This window comes from Coregonus clupeaformis, chromosome 38 (genome assembly GCF_020615455.1).
Source record: "Coregonus clupeaformis isolate EN_2021a chromosome 38, ASM2061545v1, whole genome shotgun sequence".
NCBI classification, from domain to species: Eukaryota; Metazoa; Chordata; class Actinopteri; order Salmoniformes; family Salmonidae; genus Coregonus; species Coregonus clupeaformis.
Window position 1 is genome coordinate 6,584,921 of NC_059229.1, and position 23,883 is coordinate 6,608,803.

Sequence of the window (23,883 nt, forward strand, 5' to 3'; positions counted from 1 at the left end):
AAGCATCATGTTGAAGCTTACACCTATCGTTGTTACATTGAACTGGGTGAATGGAATATGAACGACAGTCATCCAATATGCTGTAATAGAAATAAGGCCATGCTCATGAAAAAAATTTTCGTCCTCCCTCACCTTAAACGGCACCGACCGCCACTGCTGTAAATATGTTTCTTTCAGCTTTTTAGAGACAACAACACACCCTCAATTATGATATCAGTGTCCTGAAATGCATTGACATCTAGATTTGATCAACAGCCAAATGTATCATGCAGCGTCGGTGTCGTAGGCCTACAGAACATGAACTTTAAACCTGTCATAGAGTACAGAGAACGTACATTGCTTGTGATCCTGGGAGTTTACAATGGAGCTAAAATAGCTTTATAATGGCTGATGATGCAAGTAATATTTTCCCTGATGTCACTTATGTAACTGTAATAATCTGTTTCCACTTTTAATTGGGCTGGCCAAAGATGTTTAAATGAGAGAAATGCCACCTGGTGGCAACGAATGGAACAACGGGAAAAACACATTCTATAAATAATATTCAATTTGCTATATGATAGAGCCATATAAGAGTTATAAGGTAACATGAGTAAATTACATCAGTTATCATTCAGCTGATGCAATCCTGTCAGAAGGGAAATATTACAGTATGCAACCATGACATATATATAGAGACGAGGCTTGAACCCCCGTTTGCAGGGGTATGTGTGGTCCATTACCACTTCACCAGATCCCGGAACTATCTGGCCTTCTCAGTTTATATCCTGGACCTTCTCATCAACTGAGGTGGACACCACCTTCCCATCCACCATCTCCTCCACGATCACCCTCACACGCTTCTGCATGTGTGGGTTGTACTCTGTGGAAAGAGCCACAAAACAGGAATTCATTAATTAATTAATTGTGCGTATGATGGGTAACAACACTTGATTCTTTCACTGATTCATTCATTGTATTAATCATTCTCCTGCTTGCTCACCTTCCACCACTTCCTGGACTTGTTGTACTTCCTGGACCTTCTCAACCACGATCACTTTCCTGACCTCCTGTCGGGTCTCTACATGCCTACTGGTAGATACACAGGGGAAGAACACTTCCGGTCAGCTAAACTCACAAACACACATCTTGATCTTTTAGTTTGCAATGAGGTTCCAATAAGCAGCTGTCATCCCCCCCCCATCCCTTCCCCCTCCCTCTCTTTCCTCCTCTCCATTATCCCCTCTCACCTGAGTCCCTCTCCATCTAGCAGCCTCCTGTACTCAGCGATCTCCATCTCCAGCCTCATCTTGATGTCCAGGAGGATCTGGTACTCGGAGGCCTGCTGCTGGATGCTGACGTTGAGCTGCTGAAGCTCCTCCTCCATGCTGTTGATATGAACCTGCAGCTGGCTCAGCTGGGAGCCATAGCGACCATTTATATCAGTGACGCTCTGCTCCAGGTACCCCTTCTAGGAATGTGTTTATGTTTGTAAGGGATGAAGAAAGGAGAGGGTAGTAGAAATTGATGAACAGGGAGATGAAGAAGGGTAGAGATAGTTAGATTGGTGCACATAAAGCTGTTAGAACACCTTGACATTAGACCACAGTGGAGGTCTGAAAACATCTAACAAACTTTGATTTTGGACTGTAATGTTCCTTTATGACATAAAGGAATTCCATATTTTAGGAACAGAGATAGGGTAAAGACAAATGCTATATGTTTAGGGATTCTGATTCACTAAGATGTTTTGACATCATACCTGAGTGAGCAGGCCATGCAGTTCAATCTCCAGGCTCTGGAAGGTCCTCTTCAGGTCGGTCACCTGAGACTGAGAGGTCTTCACCTCTGTGGTGCTGGTGGTGATCTGGTTCTGAAGCACCTCCACCTGACACACACAAACACACACACATCGTTTTAGTCAATAGTATAGTACCACTTGTAGTGTCTAAGCAATTTATGACTTTTTGCAAATGGTATTTTAGAGGATGTTGATTCAACTTAGGGAAGTATCTGGAGAGCAGTTCTATAAGGGCACCCTAAAACAGAGGAAGTCTGTTGTGTGGAGTCATGGGATTGGTCTGTAGGGGAAACCACCCATATCATGTCGCAGATTATAAATACCATGATTAAAACAAAGGACGGGGAGTAACAACATATTAGATCGGGTCCGTTGTTCTCCAGATGCCTGCAGAAGTCTGTAAATTGACGCTGAAATCTTTTGATATAATAAACCTTTATAATCAAAGTACAGTGTAAGCGGACTCCTTGTTCTCACAGCATAATAGGCATCATTATTTAGTTACTACACACTTCACAAAACACATTTAGGGACCCGGGCCCACACACTTTGAGTACCCCTGTCCTATTTTCAGAGGTTGTTTCACCTTGCTCTTGAACCACTCGGCAGCATCTCTCTGGTTCTTCGCCACCATGCCCTCATACTGGGTCCTCATCTCCTCCAGCACCTTGCTCATGTCCACTGAGGAAGCACAGTCCATCTCCACATTCACAGCACCACACTGCTCCGTCCGCATCAAATGCATCTCCTAACAACAAGAAAAGGGGGACAAATTGTGTCATAATACCTGGGATTTGTAGTTTACTTATATACAGGGAAGGCTAAAAGTATGTGAAAACAATGAGTTACTGTATATTTCAGTACTAATAACTGTGAAGTTGCCATAGATTTGTTGTGGTTGAGTTTTGCCCCCTTGTGGCCAAACATGGAAAGGTCTCAAACCCACTGAGAGTTAATAAATACATTCAAGTGCAAAAACATTGCAAAAACTACAGGGGGAGCAATGGTGTCCAAATGAAAAAAACACGTGGCTGTCCTGGCACATTGACACTTCAGCCAATAGCACAAGCGTTAAGACTTGAGTGTGTGACGAGAATTGAGGAGGTTACCTCCTCATGGTTCTTCCTGAGGTAGACCAGCTCCTCCTTCAGCCCCTCAATCTGCATCTCCAGGTCTCCTCTGGCATGTGTAAAGCTGTCTAGGACTCCTCTCAGACGAGCCACATCCCCTTCCGTTGTCATACGCATGTTAGCCTCCTTCTCTAACCTATACGGGTTGAGGAGAGGAGAGAGCTTGATTAGTTCCATCTCACAACAAACCAAGATACAAATTGTCCAACAGTATACTGATCCATAGCCCCTGCCTACCCCCATAAGCATTTCTGTAGATCTGGGAGGATTGGATGTACTCAATCTCGAACATATAGGCCAAGAGCTACAAACTGAAACAGTACACTCACAGAAGCGGTGTACAGTACAGAGAGGAAGTGCACCTACTTCATCTTGAAGTCATCAGCTGCAAGTCTGGCATTATCCACCCGCAGGATCATCTGAGAGTTCTCCACAGACCTGGCATGGATCTAGGAACAGGAGGACAGCCACAGTCAATGGAATGTAATAACAGTGTCATCTATGTATGGGATATAATGTGTTTAGATCAGCAGATCTGGGTCATGTCTATTGTTCATTCATATACAACAAGGCACAGTTTTTCAACGATCAACAAGATAAATACTGAGACAATAGGAATTACTCCTCTAATCTATCACTTAGATTAGAGGAAAGTATTCAGACCCCTTGACTTTTTCCACATTTTGTTATGTTACAGCCTTATTCTAAAATTGATTGAATAAATAAAAAATCCTCTGCAATCTACACACAATACCCCATAATTACGAAGCTAAAACAGTTTTTTTTTAAACATTTTTGCACATCTATTAAAAACAAAAACAGAAATACCTTATTTGCATAAGTATTCAGACCCTTTGCTATGAGACTCGAAATTGAGCTCAGGTGTATTCTGTTTCCATTGATCTTCCTTGAAATATTTCTACAACTTGATTGGAGTCCACCTGTGGTAAAATAAATTGATTGGACATGATTTGGAAAGGCCCACACCTGTCTATATATGAGGTCCCACAGTTGACAGTGCATGTCAGAGCAAAATCCAAGCCATGAGGTCGAAGGAATTGTCTGTAGAGCTCTGAGACAGGATTGTGTCGAGGCAAAAATCTGGGGAAGGGTATCAAAAGATGTCTGCAGCATTGAAGGTCCCCAAGAACAGAGTGGCCTCCATCATTCTTAAGTGGAAGAAGTTTGGAAACACCAAGACTCTTCCTAGAGCTGACCACCTGGCCAAACTGAGCAATCGGGGGAGAAGGGCCTTGGTCAGGGAGGTGACCAAGAACCCGATGGTCACTCTGACAGAGCTTTAGAGTTCCTCTGTGGAGATGGGAGAACCTTCCAGAAGGACAACCATCTCTGCAGCACTCCACCAACCGGGCCTTTATGGTACAATGGCCAGACGGAAGCCACTCCTCAGTAAAAGCCACATGACAGCCCGCTTGGAGTTTGCCAAAAGGCACCTAAAGACACTCAGACCATGAGAAACAAGATTCTCTGGTCTGATGAACCCAAGATTGAACTCTTTGGCCTGAATGCCAAGCGTCACGTCTGGAGGAAACCTGGCACCATCCCTACGTTAAAGCATGGTGGTGGCAGCATCATGCTGTGGGGATATTTTTCAGCGGCAAGGACTGGGAGACTAGTCAGGATCGAGGCAAAGATGAACGGAGCAAAGTACAGAGAGAGATCCTTGATGAAAACCTGCTCAGGACCTCAGACTGGGTCGAAGGTTCACCTTCCAACAGGACAACAACCCTAAGCACACAGCCAAGACAATGCATGATTTGCTTCGGGACAAGTCTTAGAATGTCCTTGAGTGGCCCAGCCATAGCCCGGACTTGAACCCGATCAAACATCTCTGGAGAGACCTGAAAATAGCTGTGCAGCAACGCTCCCCACTCAACCTGACATATCTTATGAGGATCTGCAGCGAGGAATGGGAGAAACTCTCCAAATGCAGGTATGCCAAGCTTGTAGTGTCATACCCAAGAAGACTGAGGCTGTAATCACTGCCAAAAGTGCTTCAACAAAGTACTGAGTAAAGGGTCTGAATACTTATGTAAATGTGATATTTAAGTTGTTGTTTTTTATATACATTTGCTAAAATATGTAAACAATGTTGATTCAACCAGTGTGTGCCCAGTGGGTTGCTACATTAAAACTACATTACCCAGAAGTACCTTGTTGCGGATGTCTGCGATGGTGGCATAGAACCCACTGAGGTCCTTCTTGTGAGTCGGTGATCTCATCTCGTAGAACTCTTTGATCTGCAGCTCCAACTTGCCATAGGACCTATGGGTGCCATTTGGGGCGCATTCCATCACGTTATGTGAATCAGTGCACTCCCATAACATAATCCCCAACATAATGGAATTTAAAATAAATGATCAAATCCTGCTATGTCATTGTCCTCATTGCGTATTTAGGAACATGTGTTTATAATAGTAATACAGGTGTGTCTTTTAATAATAATAAGACTTATCCTTGGAGATTTACAGGCAAACTAGAGGTTAGTGGAGGGAATCAGTACAGTTAATGGGTCTATCAGAAATGGCACACTATTCCCTATATAGAGCACTACTTTTGACCAGAGCTCTATGGGCTTTGTTGTGCACTACATAGGGAATAGGGTGCCATTTGGGGCGCATGCCATCATGTTATGTGAATCTGCACACTCCCATTAGATAATCCCCAACATAATGGAATTTAAAATAAATGATCAAATCCTGCTATGTCATTGTCCTCATCAGTGGTGTAAAGTACTTCAGTAAAAATAGTTTAAAGTACTTCTTAAGTAGGTTTTGGGGTATCTGTACTTTACTTTACTATTTATATTTTTGACAACTGTTATTTTTACTCCACTACATTCCTAAAGAAAATAATGTACTTTTTACTCCATACATTTTCCCTGACACCCAAAAGCACTCATTACACTTTGAATGCTTAGCAGGGCAGGAAAATGGTCCAATTCACACTCTTATCAAGAGAACATCCCTGGTCGTCCCTACACAAACGCTTTGCTTGTAAATTATGTCAGAGTGTTGGTGTGTGCACAAAAATCCGCACAAAAATGTAAATAAATAATTGTGCCGTCTGGGTTGTTTAATATAAGGAATGTGAAATTATTTATACTTTTACTTTTGATACTTAAGTATTTTTGAGCAATTACATTTACTTTTGATACTTAAGTATATTTAAAACCAAAGACTTTTGGACTTTTACTCAGGTAGTATTTTACTCCGTGACCTTCACTTTTACTTGAGTCATCTTTTATTAAGGTATCTTTACTTTTACTCAAGGATGAAAATTGGATAGTTTTTCCACCACTGGTCCTGATTATGTATTTAGGAATGCGTTTATAATAGTAATACAGGTGTTTCTTTTAATAATAATGAGACTTCTCCTTGGAGCTATACAGGCAAACTATAGGTTACTGTTTCTTCTCAATAGCAATTTTACAATTAGAAAAGTTAATGATGGAATAAATCGTTTTTAAAAAGTTAAAAGTTAAGTAAAAGTGTTTATATATATATATATATATATATATATATATATATGGGGTCAATTTACTGTAGACTACTGCATTATCACATTTAATTTAACATTGTGGATCATATTCAAGAAAGGGGTTATTTAAAACAAAAATGTATAAATGTATGGGGTCAATTTACTGTAGCCTACTGTATAAACACATTTAGTTGAACATTGTGGATAGTATTGACAAAAGGGGTTATTTAAAACAAAAATGCTTTATAACAAAGATTGATTATAATTTGCTCATTAACAAAATCTGGCAGGTAGCTTAGTGGTTAAGCGCATTGTGCCAGTAACCGAAAGGTTGCTGGTTCTAATCCCTGAACCAACTAGGTGAAAAAATCTGACGATGTGCCCTTGAGCAAGGCACTTAACCCTTGTAAGTCACTCTGGATAAGAGCGTCTGCTAAGTGACTTAAATGTAAATCACATTTAATTTAACATTGTGGATCATATTCATGAAAGGGGTTGTTTAAAACAAAAATGTATCTATTTATGGGGCCAATTTACTGTAGCCTACTGCATTATCACATTTAATTGAACATTGTGGATAGTATTGATGAAAGAGGTTATTTAAAACCAAAATGTATTAATGTATGGGGTCAATTTACTGTAGCCTACTGTATTATCACATTTAATTGAACATTGTGGATAGTATTGATAAAAGGGGTTATTTAAAACAAAAATGCTTGATAACAATGATTAAAGACAATTTGCTCATAGCTTAATCTCCATCCACATCCCCGTCACTCTTCCTTACCTTTTCCAGGTAGGTGGCCAAACGGTCGTTCAGATTCTGCATGGTATGCTTCTCGTTGGCGCTGATAGTGATCTGGCCTGGCCCGTCCATAGAGAAAGAGGATTGAGAGATACGGGTGCCGTATCCCCCCGCACCTCCGTATACACTCGGCGCGCGACTGCTCCCAAGAGATGACACGCTCATACGGTACCTACCGCTTCCCAAACCGTTGGAAAACTGAATCCCACCGGTAGAACTGAGGCCACTCGAACCGACACCGCTACGTGAGCTGTAGCTACGGCTACTACTGCGACTGGCTACAATGGACATGGCGAGAGATAGTCTGGCGATGCGTCCTGGGAGGTTAAAGTGCGTTCTTCCGAGTTGGAGGCGACAGGTAAAATAACCCCTTTTGTGTCCTCGAGCTTCTTTTACAGTTGGATTAAGCATGATTGACCACGTCACCACTATTCCTTGGAATGAAAGTATATCTAATTGTTTTGTTAAGTAGGTGGGTACAGGGTTTGCAACAACTATGTAACAAGAGACATCAAGTCACTAAGGACTTTAAGGGAAATTAATTGTTCAGTAAAGGTTGTGGTTTATGAAGGGCAGTGTGTTTGACAGGTATAGACTGACAAGTCAGACAGCTTGTGATTCTCTGGAAATTCACTGGATGTGTTTTCAGATATCCATTTTCAATTACATTTTGGTTTGTTTACTGAAATTGGCAATGTTTTGAATATATTTTTAATATATAATTGGCAATGATTTGTAGGCTAAATATTGTATTTGTTATGTTATTATTTTACCAAACTAAAATGTTGCACCAAGACACTCCATCACTTACATTTGATGATTTTCTATCATTCTATCCATTTGAAAAGATGGGCAGTAACAGTCATATTTTTTGAAATGTAGATAACCATTATGATCTGTTCATAAATTCAACACATTCAATTGTGTTACTTCGTCTACTCAGTATACTTGCTCTCAGATTAGTTGGTTTGGATATTGTGTTTAATCATTGTCAAAGTTGTGTAGTAGGTATTCTTACTAAAATAGAATGTTGCCCTAAGTCACTTTGATGTTGTCATTCTTTCTTTCTGAATTCAAAGATGTACTGTACAGTAACTATGCCCTTATTTGAAATATCAATAAACATCATAATTCCTCACATTCCATTTAGCCTACTCTGTACTTGCTCTCAGATGTTGGTTTGGATAGTGTGTTTCAGTCAAGGGGAAAGTGTATGCAAAACAGCCAGAAAACAGCCAGAATAAATTGAACAGTTTCGTTCCAAAACGCTATATATCCATTTTCAGAAATGTTGGTAAATTAGATTTTATTGTTTAAAGAAATTCTGAAAGAGATTGGTGTGTTTTTTCACTATCTAATGAGGTTGTTCAATGACAAACATGTATTTGTAAATTTTTATTTTTTATATATTTTTTGGGGGGGTAGATCAGCTTTAATAATGCAGATAGATTGTAACTTCCATCAATTTAATTGTCTGCATCACTTCCAATCCCCCATATGTTTTTTTCTCTCGCAAATATATAATATATATATATATATATATATATATATATATATATATATATAAATATATATACATATACATACATACACATACATACATACATATAAATATATCTACATACATATATATACATATCCATTAAAAAATATATATTTCCCTTTATTACTTTCCAACCTCACCACACCTTCCCTAATTGGAGTAAACTAGTGAACAACAATGCTTAGGCCTCTACTTCCAGCTTATACATACTATATATATTTTATATTTTTACAATAATTGTATTTTGTTTGTTTTTACTCCTGAACTCCGATCATTTTCATGATGTCCATCTGTTTTGCTTCTATATGCCATAGCTTTCTAACTGTGCTCTTTCACAAAAGCTCTCAACCTATAACCTATATACTTATTTTGGACACAGTATGCTTTACATTAGTTATCTTGTTGTTATTAGTTGTTGTTAGTTGTTATTAGTCCCATCCTTCAACTCCATTCAACACCACCCATCTATCATTTAACACCATCCATATTGGATTTCTATTTGCCATATATTTTTCAACTGTACTGTGATGTTTTACAAAAGTTCTGAACCCTTCTATTCTCATTGTTTCTACAGATTGTAAATTGAAAATAAACATTTTTGCTAAAACATTATTAAATTATTGATCGATTGACTATGACTTTTCAGATCACCCAGTAGTGCTATCTGCATGTTTAGCTCCAGGTAAATATTGCAATCCTTTAGCCATTACTGGACCTGTGTCCAAAAACATGTATTTGTTAGTACTGCTAGGTTTCACACAGTCAAATGTAACAAATAACTACATTTTTTATAAAGAAATGTACGAATGATACATTTGTGACATCATTATTTAAAAATTATTTACAAAAAAAATATTAAATACAGTAATATGATATCTGTATGTAGAACATTTACATTTGACATTTTAGTCATTAGCAGATGCACTAATCCAGAGCAATTTACGAAAAGTGCATTCATTTTAAACTTGCTAGGTGAGACAACCACATCCCAGCTAGCACATACAGCTTGGTGAGAGCGTGGTTGTCCTATGGTTTATTGCATACAACCTTCGCATAACGCAGAGATTCCCAAAGATTTTTGGCCTGCAGTCTCATTTTGATGTCAAAAAATGTTTGTGACCCCACCATGTAAAAGAAGTGATGTAATCAACGGTCAATGTTTACTTTTTTAATTGGGAGTATGACAGTCTATGATGTTATTTTCCCCCCAGTCTGATTTAGTGCCTGGTCTTGTCCATTCTCTTCTAATGAGGCTTGTGGGCATTGTAGAGGGAAACATAAGACATATGTGTTCCTGGGAGTCTTGTCTTTCAGTGATGTGGTCATAATATTTTGTAGCTTAAACAATTGAAAAGATAGTCAAATTTTTTGGAAGAAAACAGAAACCGCTCTGTTTATTACCACCGTATCTGACGTAACCCCAGTTCTATGAACCAAGCGCAATCATTTTGTATTCATTTCAGAGTTTGTCTCCCCATTTAATAGTCAGGCGACCCGTAGTTTGGGAAACACTGCCATAAAATGTCCTACAAGTTTCCTCATGGTTCTATTTAAAGTAATGTTCTCAAAACATTCAGAGAACGTTAAGAAACAAGGTTCTTTTGTGGGAATTTCAGTACTTCAGCATAATGTTTTCTGCAGGTTTCCTCATGGTTCTATTAAAAGTCATGTTCTCAGAACATTAAGAAAACTTTCCATAAAATCCACAAGAAAACATGAGTAAAGTTAAAAAAAGTTATAAGAATGTTATTAAAAAACATATACATTCCTTTCTTCTCATTTTTTGCTACCCTTCCCCAGATCTGTGCCTCAACACAATCAGGGCACAGCTCGGGGCTGAGGGGGGTCTGTAGCAAGCAGCAACAGTGAGAGACTTATTTCTGGAAAGGTGGATTTTTTGAAGTTGAAGCTCAAACTGTTTGGGCACAGACCTGGATAGTACGATAGAGCTCTGCAGGATATCTCTACAGTAGATTGCAACCCCACCCCCTTTGGCAGTTCTATCGAGATGGAAAATGTTGTAGTTGGGGATGGACATTTCTGAATGTTTTATGTCCTTCCTAAGCCAGGATTCAGACACTGCTAGGACATCAGGGTTGGCGGAGTGTGCTAACGCAGTGAATAACTCAAACTTAGGGAGGAGGCTTCGAATGTTAACGTGCAAGAAACCAAGGCTTTTACGGTTACAGAAGTCAACAAATGATAATGCCTGGGGAGTAGGAGTGATACTGGAGACTACGGAGAGGAGGAGTAGAATAAGGATACGGCTAAAGGCTTTAAGTACTGGTCTTCTAGTGCATTGGGTACAGAGAAAAAAAGGGGCAGATTTCCGGGCATTGTAGAATAGATTCAGGGCATTATGTACAGACAAGGATATGGAAGGATATGAGTACAGTGGAGGTAAACCTAAGCGTTGGGTAACGATGAAAGAGATACCATCACTGGAGGCACCGATTGAGTCGGTCTCCGCGTGTATGGGGTGTGGGACAAAGGAGCTATCTAAGGCAGGTTGAGCTGGGCTGGGGGATCTACAGTGAAATAGTACAATAAGAAATAACCGAAACAGCAATAAGCAAGGCATATTGACATGGGAGAGAGGCATAAAGCAATCACAGGTGTAATTTGAGAGAGCTAAGACAACAGCTGGTAATGACGACACAGTTTGGGCTGAGGCTAAACATAAACAGGATGCGGTACCGTAAAAAGGAACAGTCCAGCAGGCATCAGCTGTGTAGCTGAGTTATCATAAGGTCCGGTGAACAGCAATAGGAGAGTTCGGAGGTAGTTCCGGGTTTGCTATAGCACTGGCGAGCAAGAGGCCACGGCTAGCGTGTGCTAGCGGGCCGGGGCTAGCAGATGGATCTTCGTGGTCGACGTCGTAACGGGAAGCCTGTTGTAACCACATCAGACGATTTCGTCGGGAGACCAGTCGTTTTGGTTGCAGCTAGCTAGCTGCGATGATCCGGTGTTAAAGGTCCAGTGATTCAGTGATTCTGGCAGAAAAAACGATATGTTCTGGGTCGATAACGGGCTGTGCAGATAGTGCAGACTGGCCGATAATAGTCCAGGCTAGAGCTGGCTGGTAGGTAGTGCAGGCCACGGGCAATGGTGAAAAAACGCTAACGTGGCTAATAGCAAGTAGCTAGTTAGCTGGCTACTCCCGTCCGGTAGACAGAGAGGTAGATAGCCGGGATATGGGGCTAGCTCAAGGCTAACTGGTGCTTGCTTCGAGGGCAGTGGTGATTAGCCAAACAGCAACATCCATTCGGTTGTGACTAGCTAGTTGCGATCCGGTGTTAATGTCCAGTGATTCAGTGAATCCGATGTTCTGGGTGAAAACCGCTAACGGTGGCTAATAGCAAGTATCTAGTTAGCTGGCTAGCTAGTTTCAACTGGAGATTCTAGATAAAAGGTAAGTCAATAATAGAATCCGTTCCACATTGAGTGAGGCGGGTTGCAGGAAAGTATATTTTGTAGAAGGATGAAAAGTGTGATAGGGAAATATGTACGAAAAATACAAAAAATACAAAAAACTGGCTATTTACACAGACACACAACAAAGAACACGACCGCACTGCTACGCCATCTTGGATATATAATCTCCACCCAGCACATCCAGAAGGGGACTGGCCACCCCTCAGAGCCTGGTTTCTCTCTAGGTTACTTCCTAGGTTTCTGCCTTTCTAGGGAGTTTTTCCTAGACACCGTGCTTTTACATCTGCATAGCTTGCTGTTTGAGGTTTTAGGGTTTCTGTATAGCACTTTGTGACATCTGCTGATGTAAAAAAGGGCTTTATAAATAAAATGTGATTGATTGATTGATTGTAGTACAGAAAAGCCAAGCCCCCATGTATCAGTGGAGGCTGGTGAGGGGAGGACGGCTCATAGTAATGGCTGGAAAGGAATGGATTGAATGAAAGGTTAGCAAACATATGGAAACCATGTGCTTGATACCATAACATTCATTCTGTTTCAGCCGGTACTATGAGCCGTCCTCTGATTTAAATTGCCACTAGCCACCACTGCTATGTATGAGTCAGTAAAAGTAATTGGCAGATCTGAAGTAGTTTCAAGTAACAATGGCTTTTCTACTACTTACTTAAAATGCATACTATTTAGAATGCACTGCTTAGTAAAAACGAATGCAGTACACAACTAATATCAACATACTATACTCATCCATGCTGCGAAGGCGTCATCTAATGATCAGTTGCTTTGAATACCGCCATTCTGATTATCAGCTGTGGTCAAAAACATTCTCTTCCTCAGTAGTGTGCAGAAAATTCTACTAGATGAAAAGCCGAAATCAGTACATCCTGCAATTTAAAGCATACTACATTTCTGAAATTTCACATACTGTATAACGTTCTATTTTCGCATACTCAAAATGCCTACTATTTAGAACACTAGAATGGGTATTCGGACACGGCCCATGAAACATTTTTCGTCTTAGGGGAGACGGTCAAGGAGACGGAACAGAGTCTAGAGGAGCTGATGGCTCAGATGAGGAAGATATAGCTAGGACCAGAAGATACCTCTGTTTTCAGACAACCCTCATAGGATACGTCACAAATGAAACCCAATTCTATAGAGTGCACTACTTTTGACCAGAGCCATTCTGTTAAATTAGCTTAAGCTTGAAGTAATGGACCAGGTACATACAAATGTTAGCTGTATAATTAATTGTGCTTATGTATCACCTGTTGACCGAGAGGAAAGATTGTTGTAACACTCGGAATTGAATAAGTAATCAATCACTGCATTATGGATGCAATTACTACGACTGTATAGAACTTCTAAACGTTTTGAATGATGGTGAATGAGGCCCAACATTTCTCTGCATGACAAACCTGCCTTTACTGTATCTGCTCCATGTCTAGCTCTGGTCCAGGGCCTAACATGTGGTTTGAGCCTTAATAGATCAAGCTGCACATAACGCCCTGGACCAGAGCTACTCCATGTCATACTCTTAGCTGTTTAAACTGATATATACACTACCGGTCAAATGTTTTAGAACACCTACTCATTCAAGGGTTTTTCTTTCTTTTTACTATTTTCTACATTGTAACTACATCAAAACTATGAAATAACACATATGGAATCATTTACTAACCAAAAAAGGGTTAAACAAATCAAGATATATTTTATATTTGAGATTCTTCAAATAGCCACCCTTTGCCTTGATGACAGCTTTGCACACTCTTGGCATTCTCTCAACCAGCTTCATGAGGTAGTCACCTGGAATACATTTCAATTAACAGGTGTGCCTTCTTAAAAGTTAATTTGTGGTAGGTGGGGTATACAGAAGATAGCCCTATTTGGTAAAAGACCAAGTACATATTATGGAAAGAACAGGTCAAATAAGAAAATAGAAACGACCATCCATCATTATTTTAAGACATGAAGGTCAGTCAACACTGAACATTTCAAGAATTTTGAACGTTTCTTCAAGTGCAGTTGCAAAAACCATCAAGAGCTATGATGAAACTGGATCTCATGAGGACCGCCACAGGAATGGAAGACCCAGAGTTACCTCTGCTGCAGAGAATAAGTACATTAGAGTTACCAGCCTCAGAAATTGCAGCCCAAATAAATAACAGACACATCTCAACATCAATTGTTCAGAGGAGACTGTATGAATCAGGCCTTCATGGTCGAATTGCTGCAAAGAAACCACTACTAAAGGACACCATTAAGAAGAAGAGACTTGCTTGGGCCAAGAAACACGAGCAATGGACATGAGACCGGTGGAAATGTGTCCTTTGGTCTGTAGTCCAAATTTGAGATTTTTGGTTCCAACCGCCGTGTCTTTGTGAGACATGGTATGGGTGAACGGATTATCTCCGCATGTGTATTTCCCACGTAAAAGCATGGAAGAGGAGGTGTTATGGTGTGGGGGTGCTTTGCTGGTGACACTGTCTGTGATTTATTTAAAATTCAAGGCACACTTAACCAGCATGGCTACCACAGCATTCGACAGCGATACGCCATCCCATCTGGTTTGGGCTTAGTGGGACTATTATTTATTTTTCAATAGGACAATGACCCAACCCACCTCCAGGTTGTGTAAGGGCTATTTTACCAAGAAAGGGAGTGATGGAGTGCTGCATCAGATGACCTGGCCTCCACAATCCCCCGACCTCAACCAAATTGAGATGGTTTGGGATGATTCTATGAAATACAAAATATATTTTGATTTCTTTAACACCTTTTTAGTTACTACATGATTCCATATGTGTTATTTCATAGTTTTGATGTCTTCACTATTATTCCACAATGTAAAAATACAGAAAACCCCTTGTTTCCTTCCTCCTTTGGGTACATTGACTTCAATACAAAACCTAGGAGGCTCATGGTTCTCAGCCCTTCCATAGACTTACACAGTAACTATGAAAACTTCCAGAGGACTTCTTCCAACCTATCAGAGCTCTTGCAGCATGAACTGAAATGTTGTCCACTCAATCAAAGGATCAGGTAATGAATCTAGTACTGAAAGCAAAAGCTACAGCTAGTTGCACTGCAGTGCATAACATGTGGTGAGTAGTTGACTCAAAGAGAGAGAAAGACAACATTTAAACAGTTTTTAACTAATTAATTTATTCAGAAATGAGAGAGATTGAGAGCTGTATTTCGTTTGATTTTATATTAGATTTTTTCACTTTCAATACTTAGCTATCAAATGCAGCTAGCTAGTTTAACCTACTCAAACACCTGGGTCAAACAGAGGGATGCTATGTTAACTAGCTGGCTATGGCTATCCAACACTGGAACTCTTCCAAGTCAAGGTAAGCTTTTGGTTTTGTTAATTTGTTGCCACCGGGGCCCTCCGGTGTAACTGCTAAATTGCTTACTGTCTGTACTAACACATTAGTTCTATTAGCTATGTTGACTATGATGTTGCTTTAGCTAATATGATGACAATGATGTAGGCTGTGTTTTTTGCCTGGTCACAGATAGCTGATGTGTTGTGCATTGAAGTCCACAAGCAAATTGAAAAGGTGAGAGAAGGAAAGCACGAAAATGCGAGAACGAATGCAACGTGGCCGCTATAAAAGTGAACTGTGCTTACGTGTGATCAGGGGTGTATTCATTCCGCCGATTCTGTTGACAAACCTTTCTTAAACGGAAGCAAACGGAACAAAAAAGGGGATAAAAACCTGAATTTGGCCAATAGAAACTCTCGTTTGCAACTGTTGATTACACCCTAGATCAGCTAGATGCAGGCAAGAGTGGGCAAGGCGGTATTGAATGTGTCACTGTCTGTCGCCTCAAATGTTTTCTCTGGACCTGTGTGCACCTGCATTGTAAACTTTCATTTATAGACTAGCTTGTAGCAACCACATGATGGGTATAGGGAACATTCAAGCATCATGTTGAAGCTTACACCTATCGTTGTTACATTGAACTGGGTGAATGGAATATGAACGACAGTCATCCAATATGCTGTAATAGAAATAAGGCCATGCTCATTAAAAAAATTGTCGTCCTCCCTCACCTTAAACGGCACCGACCGCCACTGCTGTAAAGATGTTTCTTTCAGCTTTTTAGAGGACAACAACACACCCTCAATTATGATATCAGTGTCCTGAAATTCATTGACATCTAGATTTGATCTACAGCCAATTGTATCATGCAGCGTCGGTGTCGTAGGCCTACAGAACATGAACTTTAAACCTGTCATAGAGTACAGAGAACGTACATTGCTTGTGATCCTGGGAGTATACAATGGAGCTAAAATAGCTTTATAATGGCTGATGATGCAAGTAATATTTTCCCTGATGTCACTTATGTAACTGTAATAATCTGTTTCCACTTTTAATCGGGCTGGCCAAAGATGTTTAAATGAGAGAAATGCCACCTGGTGGCAACGAATGGAACAACGGGAAAAACACATTCTATAAATAATATTCAATTTGCTATATGATAGAGCCATATAAGAGTTATAAGGTAACATGAGTAAATTACATCAGTTATCATTCAGCTGATGCAATCCTGTCAGAAGGGAAATATTACAGTATGCAACCATGACATATATATAGAGACGAGGCTTGAACCCCCGTTTGCAGGGGTATGTGTGGTCCATTACCACTTCACCAGATCCCGGAACTATCTGGCCTTCTCAGTTTATATCCTGGACCTTCTCATCAACTGAGGTGGACACCACCTTCCCATCCACCATCTCCTCCACGATCACCCTCACACGCTTCTGCATGTGTGGGTTGTACTCTGTGGAAAGAGCCACAAAACAGGAATTAATTAATTAATTAATTGTGCGTATGATGGGTAACAACACTTGATTCTTTCACTGATTCATTCATTTTATTAATCATTATCCTGCTTGCTCACCTTCCACCACTTCCTGGACTTGTTGTACTTCCTGGACCTTCTCAACCACGATCACTTTCCTGACCTCCTGTCGGGTCTCTACATGCCTACTGGTAGATACACAGGGGAAGAACACTTCCGGTCAGCTAAACTCACAAACACACATCTTGATCTTTTAGTTTGCAATGAGGTTCCAATAAGCAGCTGTCATCCCCCCATCCCTTCCCCCTCCCTCTCTTTCCTCCTCTCCATTATCCCCTCTCACCTGAGTCCCTCTCCATCTAGCAGCCTCCTGTACTCAGCGATCTCCATCTCCAGCCTCATCTTGATGTCCAGGAGGATCTGGTACTCGGAGGCCTGCTGCTGGATGCTGACGTTGAGCTGCTGAAGCTCCTCCTCCATGCTGTTGATATGAACCTGCAGCTGGCTCAGCTGGGAGCCATAGCGACCATTTATATCAGTGACGCTCTGCTCCAGGTACCCCTTCTAGGAATGTGTTTATGTTTGTAAGGGATGAAGAAAGGAGAGGGTAGTAGAAATTGATGAACAGGGAGATGAAGAAGGGTAGAGATAGTTAGATTGGTGCACATAAAGCTGTTAGAACACCTTGACATTACACAACAGTGGAGGTTGAAAACATCTAACAAACTTTGATTTTGGACTGTAATGTTCCTTTATGACATAAAGGAATTCCATATTTTAGGAACAGAGATAGGGTAAAGACAAATGCTATATGTTTAGGGATTCTGATTCACTAAGATGTTTTGACATCATACCTGAGTGAGCAGGCCATGCAGTTCAATCTCCAGGCTCTGGAAGGTCCTCTTCAGGTCGGTCACCTGAGACTGAGAGGTCTTCACCTCTGTGGTGCTGGTGGTGATCTGGTTCTGAAGCACCTCCACCTGACACACACAAACACACACACATCGTTTTAGTCAATAGTATAGTACCACTTTTTGCAAATGGTATTTTAGAGGATGTTGATTCAACTTAGGGAAGTATCTGGAGAGCAGTTCTATAAGGGCACCCTAAAACAGAGGAAGTCTGTTGTGTGGAGTCATGGGATTGGTCTGTAGGGGAAACCACCCATATCATGTCGCAGATTATAAATACCATGATTAAAACAAAGGACGGGGAGTAACAACATATTAGATCGGGTCCGTTGTTCTCCAGATGCCTGCAGAAGTCTGTAAATTGACGCTGAAATCTTTTGATATAATAAACCTTTATAATCAAAGTACAGTGTAAGCGGACTCCTTGTTCTCACAGCATAATAGGCATCATTATTTAGTTACTACACACTTCACAAAACACATTTAGGGACCCGGGCCCACACACTTTGAGGACCCCTGTCCTATTTTCAGAGGTTGTTTCACCTTGCTCTTGAACCACTCGGCAGCATCTCTCTGGTTCTTCGCCACCATGCCCTCATACTGGGTCCTCATCTCCTCCAGCACCTTGCTCATGTCCACTGAGGAAGCACAGTCCATCTCCACATTCACAGCACCACACTGCTCCAGTCCGCATCAAATGCATCTCCTAACAACAAGAAAAGGGGGACAAATTGTGTCATAATACCTGGGATTTGTAGTTTACTTATATACAGGGAAGGCTAAAAGTATGTGAAAACAATGAGTTACTGTATATTTCAGTACTAATAACTGTGAAGTTGCCATAGATTTGTTGTGGTTGAGTTTTGCCCCTTGTGGCCAAACATGGAAAGGTCTCAAACCCACTGAGAGTTAATAAATACATTCAAGTGCAAAAACATTGCAAAAACTACAGGGGGAGCAATGGTGTCCAAATGAAAAAAACACGTGGCTGTCCTGGCACATTGACACTTCAGCCAATAGCACAAGCGTTAAGACTTGAGTGTGTGACGAGAATTGAGGAGGTTACCTCCTCATGGTTCTTCCTGAGGTAGACCAGCTCCTCCTTCAGCCCCTCAATCTGCATCTCCAGGTCTCCTCTGGCATGTGTAAAGCTGTCTAGGACTCCTCTCAGACGAGCCACATCCCCTTCCGTTGTCATACGCATGTTAGCCTCCTTCTCTAACCTATACGGGTTGAGGAGGGGAGAGAGCTTGATTAGTTCCTTCTCACAACAAACCAAGATACAAATTGCCCAACCATAAACTGATCCATAGCCCCTGCCTACCCCCATAAGCATTTCTGTAGATCTGGGAGGATTGGATGTACTCAATCTCGAACATATAGGCCAAGAGCTACAAACTGAAACAGTACACTCACAGAAGCGGTGTACAGTACAGAGAGGAAGTGCACCTACTTCATCTTAAAGTCATCAGCTGCAAGTCTGGCATTATCCACCCGCAGGATAATCTGAGAGTTCTCCACAGACCTGGCATGGATCTAGGAACAGGAGGACAGCCACAGTCAATGGAATGTAATAACAGTGTCAACTATGTATGGGATATAATGTGTTTAGATCAGCAGATCTGGGTCATATCTATTGTTCATTCATATACAACAAGGCACAGTTTTTCGACAATCAACAAAATAAATACTGAGACAATAGAAATTACACCTCTAATCTATCACTTAGATTAGAGGAAAGTATTCAGACCCCATTACTTTTTCCACATTTTGTTACGTTACAGCCTTATTCTAAAATTGATTGAATAAATAAAACATCCTCAGCAATCTACACACAATACCCCATAATGACAAAGCTAAAACAGGTTTTTGGAAATTTTTGCACAGCTATTAAAAATAAAAAAACAGAAATACCTTATTTGCATAAGTATTCAGACCCTTTGCTATGAGACTCGAAATTAAGCTCAGGTTTATTCTGTTTCAATTGATCTTCCTTGAAATATTTCTACAACTTGAATGGAGTCCACCTGTGGTAAAAATAAATTGATTGGACATGATTTGGAAAGGCCCAAACCTGTCTATATGAGGTCCCACAGTTGACAGTGTATGTCAGAGCAAAAACCAAGCCATGAGGTCAAAGGTATTCTCCGTAGGGCTCCGAGACAGGATTGTGTCGAGGCAAAAATCTGGGGAAGGGTATCAAAAGATGTCTGCAGCATTGAAGGTCCCCAAGAACAGAGTGGCCTCCATCATTCTTAAGTGGAAGAAGTTTGGAACCACCAAGACTCTTCCTAGAGCTGGCCGCCCGGCCAAACTGACCAATCGGGGGAGAAGGGCCTTGGTCAGGGAGGTGAGCAAGAACGCGATGGTCACTCTGACAGAGCTTCAGAGTTCCTCTGTGGAGATGGGAGAACCTTCCAGAAGGACAACCATCTCTGCAGCACTCCACCAACCAGGCCTTTATGGTACAATAGCCAGACGGAAGCCACTCCTTAGTAAAAGCGACATGACAGCCCGCTTGGAGTTTGCCAAAAGGCACCTAAAGACACTCAGACCATGAGAAACAAGATTCTCTGATCTGATGAACCCAAGATTGAACTCTTTGGCCTGAATGCAAAGTGTCACATATGGAGGAAACCTGGCACCATCCCTACGTTAAAGCATGGTGGTGGCAGCATCGTGCTGTGGGGATGTTTTTCAGCGGCAGGGACTGGGAGTCTAGTCAGGATCGAGGAAAGATGAACGGAGCAAAGTACAGAGAGATCCTTGATGAAAACCTGCTCCAGAGTGCTCAGGACCTCAGACTGGGTCGAAGGTTCACCTTCCAACAGGACAACGACCCTAAGCACGCAGCCAAGACAATGCAGGAGTGGCTTCGGGACAAGTCTCAGAATGTCCTTGAGTGGCCCAGCCAGAGCCCGGACTTGAACCCGTTCGAACATCTCTGGAGAGACCTGAAGATAGCTGTGCAGTAACGCTTCCCATCCAACCTGACAGAGCTTAAGAGGATCTGCAGCGAGGAATGGGAGAAACTCCCCAAATACAGGTGTGCCAAGCTTGTAGCGTCATACCCAAGAAGACTGAGGATGTAATCGCTGCCAAAGGTGCTTCAACAAAGTACTGAGTAAAGGGTCTGAATACTTATGTAAATGTGATATTTCCGTTTTTTTTATTTTATAAATTTGTTAAAATATGTAAACAATGTTGATTCAACCAGTGTGTGCCCAGTGGGTTGCTACATTAAAACTACATTACCCAGAAGTACCTTGTTGCGGATGTCTGCGATGGTGGCATAGAACCCACTGAGGTCCTTCTTGTGAGTCGGTGATCTCATCTCGTAGAACTCTTTGATCTGCAGCTCCAACTTACTATTGGCTGCCTCTAGAGAGCGCACCTGTGTACAAAGGGAGTGGAAGGAATCAGTTCAGTTCATGGGTCTATCCAAAATAGGACCTGTGGGGGCCATTTGGGGCGCATTCCATCACGTTATGTGAATCAGTGCACTCCCATAACATAATCCCCAACATAATGGAATTTAAAATAAATGATCAAATCCTGCTATGTCATTGACCTCATTATGTATTTAGGAACGTGTGTTTATAATAGTAATACAGGTGTGTCTTTTAATAATAATAAGACTTATCCTTGGAGATTTACAGGCAAAGTAAAGGTTAGTGGAGGGAATCAGTTCAGTTCATGGGTCTATCAGAAATGGCACACTATTCCCTATTTAGAGCACTACTTTTGACCAGAGCCCTATGGGCCATGTTGTGCACTACATAGGGAATAGGGTGCCATTTGGGGCGCACCCATCATGTTATGTGAATCTGCACACTCCCATTAGATAATCCCCAACATAATGGAATTGAAAATAAATGATCAAATCCTGCTATGTCATTGTCCTCATTATGTATTTAGGAATGTGTTTATAATAGTAATACAGGTGTGTCTTTTAATAATAATGAGACTTCTCCTTGGAGCTTTACGGGCAAACTATAGGTTACTGTTTCTTCACAATAGCAATTTTAAAATTAGAAAAGTTAATGATGGAATAAATCGTTTTTAAAAAGTTAAAAGTTAAGTAAAAGGGGTTTTATATATATATATTTATGGGGTCAATTTACTGTAGACTACTGCATTATCACATTTAATTTAACATTGTGGATCATATTCATGAAAGGGGTTATTTAAAACAAAAATGTATTAATGTATGGGGTCAATTTACTGTAGCCTACTGTATTATCATATTTAATTTAACATTGTGGATTATATTCATGAAAGGGGTTATTTAAAACAAAAATGCTTTCATAACAAAGATTGAAGATAATTTGCTCATTAAAAAAATCTGTATCATCGAATATGTAGTATTTTGAAAAGAGTTATCACTCTCTCTTGTCTGTTGGTCTCCACGCTCATAATCTGGGACGTGCATAATATCGCGCAGCTCGCGTGGCGTAATCGCCATCCACATCCCCGTCACTCTTCCTTACCTTTTCCAGGTAGGTGGCCAAACGGTCGTTCAGATTCTGCATGGTATGCTTCTCGTTGGCGCTGAAAGTGATCTGGCCTGGCCCGTCCATAGAGAAAGAGGATTGAGAGATACGGGTGCCGTATCCCCCGGCACCTCCATATACACTCGGCGCGCGACTGCTCCCAAGAGATGACACGCTCATACGGGACCTACCGCCTCCCAAACCGTTGGAAAACAGCATCCCACCGGTAGAACTGAGGCCACTCGAACCGACACCGCTACGTGAGCTGTAGCTACGGCTACTACTGCGACTGGCTACAATGGACATGGCGAGAGATAGTCTGGCGATGCGTCCTGGGAGGTTAAAGTGCGTTCTTCCGAGTTGGAGGCGACAGGTAAAATAACTCCTTTTGTGTCCTCGAGCTTTTTATACAGTTGGATTAAGCGTGATTGACCACGTCACCACTATTCCTTGGAATGAAAGTGTATCTAATTGTTTTGTTAAGTAGGTGGGTACAGGGCTTGCAACAACTATGTAACAAGAGACATCAAGTCACTAAAGACTTTAAGGGTAATTAATTGTTCAGTAAAGGTTGTGGTTTATGAAGGGCAGTGTGTTTGACAGGTATAGACTGACAAGTCAGACAGCTTGAGATTCTCTGGAAATTCACTGGATGTGTTTTGTAAAGCTGACATTCCATGGTTTCAGACAACCATTTTCAATTACATTTTGGTTTGTTTACTGAAATTGGCAATGTTTTTAATATATTTCAATATATAATTGGCAAGGATTTGTAGGCTTAATATTGTATTTGTTATGTTATTATTTTAACAAACTAATATGTTGTACCAAGTCACTCGATCACTTACATCAGATGATTTTCTATCATTCTATCCATTTGAAAAGATGAGCAGTAACAGTCATATTTTTGAAATATAGATAACCATTATGATCTGTTCATGAATTCAACACATTCAATTTTGTTACTTCGTCTACTCAGTATACTTGCTCTCAGATTAGTTGGTTTGGATAGTGTGTTTAATCATTGTCAAAGTTATGTAGTATTCTTACTAAAATAGAATGTTGCCCTAAGTCATTTTGATGTTGTCATTCTTTCTTTCTGAATTCAAAGATGTACTGTACAGTAACTATACCCTTATTTGAAATATCAATAAACCTCATAATTCCTCACATTCCATTTTGCCTACTCAGTACTTGCTCTCAGATGTTGGTTTGGATAGTGTGTTTCATTCAAGGGAAAAGTGTATGCAAAACAGCCAGAAAACAGGCTGAATAAATTGAACAGTTTCATTCCAAAACGCTATATATAAATTTTCAGAAATGTTGGTAAATTAGCTTATATTGTTTAAAGAAATTCTGAAAGAGATAGGTGTGTTTTTTCACTATCTAATGAGGTTGCTCAATGACAAACATGTATTTGTTAGTACTGCTAGGTTCCACACAGTAAAATGTATCAAATAACTAAATTTATTA

At 40.7% G+C, this 23,883-nt stretch overlaps 1 protein-coding gene across 1 annotated transcript; it reads right to left on the reverse strand.

The window, feature by feature from the left end:
- Positions 1 to 401: 401 nt before the first annotated feature.
- Positions 402 to 22,837, reverse strand: LOC121534042 (myosin-10-like). The gene is given in 19 exon segments (XM_041840475.2): positions 402 to 862; positions 983 to 1,071; positions 1,230 to 1,450; positions 1,742 to 1,867; positions 2,367 to 2,528; positions 2,890 to 3,046; positions 3,277 to 3,359; positions 5,085 to 5,183; positions 7,178 to 7,605; positions 16,887 to 16,985; positions 17,106 to 17,194; positions 17,350 to 17,570; positions 17,861 to 17,986; positions 18,461 to 18,593; positions 18,595 to 18,623; positions 18,984 to 19,140; positions 19,371 to 19,453; positions 21,183 to 21,311; positions 22,408 to 22,837. Coding segments are annotated over 19 exon segments (2,847 nt in total). The 5' UTR covers positions 22,717 to 22,837; the 3' UTR covers positions 402 to 755.
- Between the last annotated feature and the right edge of the window lie 1,046 nt (positions 22,838 to 23,883).